The sequence below is a fragment of the Schistocerca americana genome, chromosome 3 (genome assembly GCF_021461395.2).
Source record: "Schistocerca americana isolate TAMUIC-IGC-003095 chromosome 3, iqSchAmer2.1, whole genome shotgun sequence".
Lineage (NCBI taxonomy): Eukaryota > Metazoa > Arthropoda > Insecta > Orthoptera > Acrididae > Schistocerca > Schistocerca americana.
The window spans coordinates 520,298,037-520,303,514 of NC_060121.1; the positions used below are offsets into that span (position 1 = coordinate 520,298,037).

Genomic DNA, 5,478 nt, shown 5'->3' on the forward strand with positions numbered 1-5,478 from the left:
TGGCGATTTCCAGTCCACACACTACGATTAGTCAACATAGATTTTATCTGAGCAGACAGATCGCTGCCTTGTTCAGTCTTCATGTAAGTAGTCACAACGAGTCTCTTCAGCTGCTGCTGAGAAGTCTGCTCGCAGTTCCAATTACTCATGGAGGTACCTCCATGCAATTACTTTACATAATATAATACTCGCTGGTTACATCAACCCAGAGATTATATATACAACACTCATCACGTGACGGCACGTGAAGGGTCAGGGAAAGCAGACGGGAATCATGTCGTACAACAAAGTTATAAGTCCTAATCAGGCGAATAAAGAACATGTTTTGGCAGTTTCAAGAGATTTTATATCCCAGCCTCGCCTCAGTAAGTATCGAAACCGTTCGTAACGTTAATTTCGTTAAATATCATGCTTTATTGGAAGTTTTGGAGGATCGTAGTTTGTGGGCGGGTCGATGTGCAGCTCCGAAAGAGGTCAGGTGACTGATGTTCCGCTCACTATTTCGTGTTTAAGATTTTATTCTGTCATTAGGATTACTTGTATCAATTTATGTATTTTACAAGTTCTCGTGTTTCAAGTGCTCTGTAAATCTTTCCAGCTTATAAAACTGTATCTGGTGTCAATGGACCACTGGTTATACTTGATGAAGTGAAGTTTCCGAAGTTTGCTGAAATAGTGCAGTTGAAACTAGCAGATGGGACCATCAGATCAGGGCAAGTTTTGGAAGTCAGTGGATCCAAAGCTGTTGTGCAGGTACGTTAGATAAGTAAGGTTTTTCATGAACTTTTACAAGACTTTTCAAATGTTCTGCCTTATTCGGTAGAATTCCGTAAATATAATGTTAACAGCATAATTTATTTTAAAAAGGAAAAAAAACTATGTCGTTTAGCGAGGGAGGAGGGGGGGGGGGGGGGGGGGGGCAGTCGAAACAACATAGGGCAATCTTGCAATAGACGAAGTGTAGGTATATGGTGCACTGAATGTTACTGAAATTTTTGTGTATTTCTTTAAACATTGTTCTTCTTTTATAGGTCTTTGAAGGCACGTCGGGTATAGATGCCAAAAATACACTATGTGAATTCACAGGAGATATTCTGCGCACACCAGTATCGGAAGATATGTTGGGAAGAGTATTCAATGGGAGTGGGAAACCCATTGATAAAGGACCACCTATTCTGGCTGAGGATTACCTTGATATTCAGGGTAACACTTGTTTAATATTTTGTATAGTGGTACTCATTATCTGAATACTTGATAGGCGATTTGCCTTAAAATGGAATGGATGATGTGTGACAGTATAATCTTGCCTCCATTTTGTGAAACATTTTGAATATAAAATTATTTTAGCTTTATGTACAATAATAGTGTGAGGTCAAGTGGGTAAGTATAGTTATAAATGTCAGACTTGGAGTTTAGGGCCAGTTGATCATATGCTTTCTCTGCCAACAGCTTGAATCTGGAAAAAAAAAATTGGTCAAGTGCAGGTAAGACTCACAGGCTGAGGGCTCGGTACAGACTTAATTGTGGATATATGTAGTTCACCCATCCTTGGAATAGAGAATCTTGATGATTTTTACCTGTTTTGATATTGATACGGGCAAGTTATCTGCAGCTCGTGGTCTAGTGGCTAGTGTTGCTGCCTCTGGATCACGGGGTCCTGGGTTCAATTCCCAGTCGGGCATCATTCGCGTAGCAGGGTGGCAACAGGAAGGGCATCTGGCCATCCCTTAAATTAACTATGCCAAATCCGACCATAACCATGCCAACTGTCCCTGCATAAATATTGGACAAAGGCACAAGAAGAAGAAGAAGAAGAAGAAGAAGAAGTTTACTGGTCATGGGAATTCCAAGACTGTATTAAAATCTCTTCTGTAGTTCATCAGCCTATGCCAACACATTAAAATAAGTGAGCAGAAGAGTTCAGATTATATATGTAACGAGAGATTATTTATTAAAACTTTTTCACTTACTCCATTGTATGTTAGTATGCAGTAATGTTCATCTGTTATGCTTTTGATGGATGATGAATGCAGTGTATGTTCAAGTGACGAGAGATAAGTGATATAATTACAATTTAACAAGGTGGTTTTTTTTTTTTTTTTTTTTTTTTTTTTTTTTTTTTTTTTTTTTTTTTTTTTTTTTACTGTGAAACTTTGCTTCTCAAAATTTCATTATTCTAGATCAATGGGAGGTACGCTATAGGTTTCTATGAGTGGGTTTCTGAGTATCAGAATGTGTGGCATAAATGGCCATATCTTGCATATCGCATTGACTTAAAAACTTTTACGTCGACAAGGGACCGTAGACCTTATGCAATATAAATTTGAGTGTGATATGATGTCTACCCATTGCTGATAGAAAGGGTTCTTAAGTGGGACAGACAGATGGACAACAAAGCTATCCGATAAGGCATGGAACCCTAAGAAATAACAATTAGTGCCATGTTTTAGGATTTGTGTAAAACTAGTTTAACAAGTCAATGGGTCAGAGGAAGACAGTGGAATACCACTCCTAATAGGCCCAAGCATGGTAAATTACTGTGATGTTCAGCAAACGTGCGTGACAGATCTGTTGCGCAGCCTGAGGCCTAGGTTAGGTTGGAAGCTGACAGTTTTGTTGTGAGTTGGCAAAGCCAATGAATGTGACAGTAGAAAATCTGACTGTGGTAATAAATTGACCAGTAGCGAAGCCTGATATTTATATTCACACTATATTGAGAATGTGATGTTGAAACCAACTTTTGTGTTTAGTGTAGGTTAACATTAAGTGATGTGGGTTTTCACTTGTACAGATACATATTACACAAACATACCCAGATCAGTTAAAACTTCAGCTCCCTATATAACACACTGTAATTGTAATTGAAATTGGAGTCAGAAGAATTTGTAATAAAGAACGGACTTAAGCAGGGAGATGCCCTGTCTCCGCTACTTTTTAATTTAGTCCTAGAATATATTGTACGAATGGCAGCAGATAATTCAGAGGGTGTGGAGTTAAATGGAAATATTAAGATATTTGGGTGTGCAGATGATCTAAACATCATTAGCGATAGGAAAGGATCTGTAACAGCAAATGCGAATGCGTTAATCAAGGCTGGTGAAGATGTACGTCTAAGGATAAGTGAAGACAAAACTAAATACCTGGTTACTACTAGAATGCCAACAGCAGTAGATCAAAAAATGTTAAAGAGTTGGAGACATGCCGTTTGAAAAAGTGAACACATTTAAGTATCTAGGCGTGGACATCACTTTGAGAAATGAGATTGAATCCGAACTGAAGAAGAGATTATGGGTGGGAAATGCGTGCTTATTCTCACGGAATAGATTACTTGCATCGCGGATATTGTCTAGGAATTTAAAGATTAGAATATACAAAACTATTATTCTACAAATTATGCTGTATGGGTGTGAGCCATGGTCTCTCACTGTGCAAAATGAAAAGCCATTTAGAGTATTTGAAAACAAAATTTTGAGGAAAATTTTCAGAGCAAAAAGGGATGACATTAGCAGAGAGTGGCGTAAACTGCATAACGAAGAGGTTCACGAACTCTATTCAAGCCCTGACATAATCAGTATTATTAAATCACGTAGGTTGCAATGGGCAGGTCACGTAGCTCGAATGGATGAGGGCAGGGCATTGCGCAGAGTACTGGTAGGGCACCTAGAGGGAAAATGTCCTGTGGGGGAGACCGAGGCGTAGATAGGAGGACAATGTGAAGGCCGATTTGAGCAGCCTAGGTACTGAAGGGGAATGGAAGGAAAGACAGGGACAGATGGCGAGAACACGTTGCTGCAGTAATGGACTCTAGAGTCTGGTATGGTAAGTAAGTAAGTAATTAATTGTAATTGAAAGAAATACAGCTGTAATCTCTGTTGGCCTGTTAAGTATAGTGTTTCTGTGATTTCTTACTGTCACTTGAAATATGTACTTTACTGGTGTTCTGTTTGATTTCCTTAGTCATACTTTTAAAGTTGTGCTCCATCTGTAGTAACTTAGCACACTGAGTTCTGACCATTAGTAGTCTGTGGGATGGTGCAGCAGTAGACTTGTTTGAGAGATGAAGTGATTGTATCTACTTAGGAACATGTTAACTGGATTCACTAAAGTACTCCAAATAATTTCTATCTAGGATTCTTTTAACATCAAACATGAATACAAACACTAGCAATTATTTTCTGTAAGTATTTGTTTGGAGTGTAGCCTGCAGCAGAAGATACATGAATAATGAACAGTACTGGCAAGTTGAAAGTAACATGATCTTGAAGTAGGTTGTTACAGACAAATGCTGAAGATTAGATGGGTGTCTTGATTAACCAACAAAAAGATACAGCATTGACTCTTGGGAAACAGGGATTTGCGGCACATCATCAGTAAAACAGTCAATTGATAAGATGCACTGCGACGTGAAGGAATTCACTTCGGCAATGTAGGAAAATGTAAGGGGTGATCAGGCTTGTACATTAAGCATGTTCTAATGTATTTAGGGGTAGTGGGCTAGGAGGAATATTAGATATTAATTGTTGACTTTGACCACTGACATGTAAATGGGTGTTTGGTGTCACCTCCTGGTGCAGATTTTCTTACTTTGGTTAGTTGGTAAAGCCAATGGATGTGGAAGCAGAATACCTGGTTGTGGTGACACGCTGAACTGAAGCTTAGCATTTTTGAAGAAAATTGCTACTCTTATCACCTTAAAGTTACCATGTTCACAATGTTTCATGTTTTCTCCATTATTGGACAAAACTGATGACTAATATTGAGTATTTTTCTTTAGCTGGGGCAGTAGTTTTGTAGATATATGCAAAAACATCTTGAAGAGCTGCATCAGATCTTCAGGCTGAAACCAACACCTTCTCATTGATACTTTTATTATTTTCCAAATTAAATGGCTTGATAAAATGTTACTGGTTATTTTAGTTTGAGGCTTAATTAATATTTGAGCTCCTTAAACACATGTTGGAAAGTTTTTCATTGTGAGATCCATGTCATTCTTTTTACTTTATTTCACATGATGAATAGTATGTGGACTTTTCCTTGAGTGCTAATTAAAGAGAAGAAGGAAGTCAAGGATTTAAGCTGTGTACAGCACACTTTGTCATGCAGCCACTAGACCCAAGGCTGGTTTAAAGCCCAACTGATACAAGCTGCTTATGGTGTCGAGTGCAGAGTACCAGGCTTGCCAAAGTGAGAAGTTTTTCACACAGGGTGTATCATACTAGTAGTGAAAATTGATACAGGTAAAAGATGATAGAATCAAAAATCTTAAAGTAATTATAAGTCCACAAATCAGCAATTTGCAATAGTGTGTTTAGGAGCCACCACTAACTTCTGTTCCAAATGTTGTTGTAGTTAATGTGTTTGAAATGTAAACTTTTTGATTTGGTACACTGACTGTTAGGGTTAAGTTCCACCCAAGAAACAATATTACTTAAGCATGTTACATGTGGTGGTATGAGTTTTAAAAGCTCAATGAAGTTG

The 5,478-nt window shown here is 38.2% G+C and overlaps 1 protein-coding gene across 1 annotated transcript in view; it reads left to right on the forward strand.

The window, feature by feature from the left end:
• Positions 1-205: 205 nt before the first annotated feature.
• LOC124605418 (V-type proton ATPase subunit B) overlaps positions 206-5,478 on the forward strand; it is a 10,978-nt gene continuing 5,705 nt past the window's right edge. Inside the window, exons 1-3 of the mRNA XM_047137073.1 lie at positions 206-365; positions 599-753; positions 1,032-1,203. Coding sequence (XP_046993029.1) covers positions 275-365; positions 599-753; positions 1,032-1,203 — 418 coding nt within the window. The 5' untranslated portion in view covers positions 206-274. The remainder of the gene's footprint in view (positions 366-598; positions 754-1,031; positions 1,204-5,478) is intronic.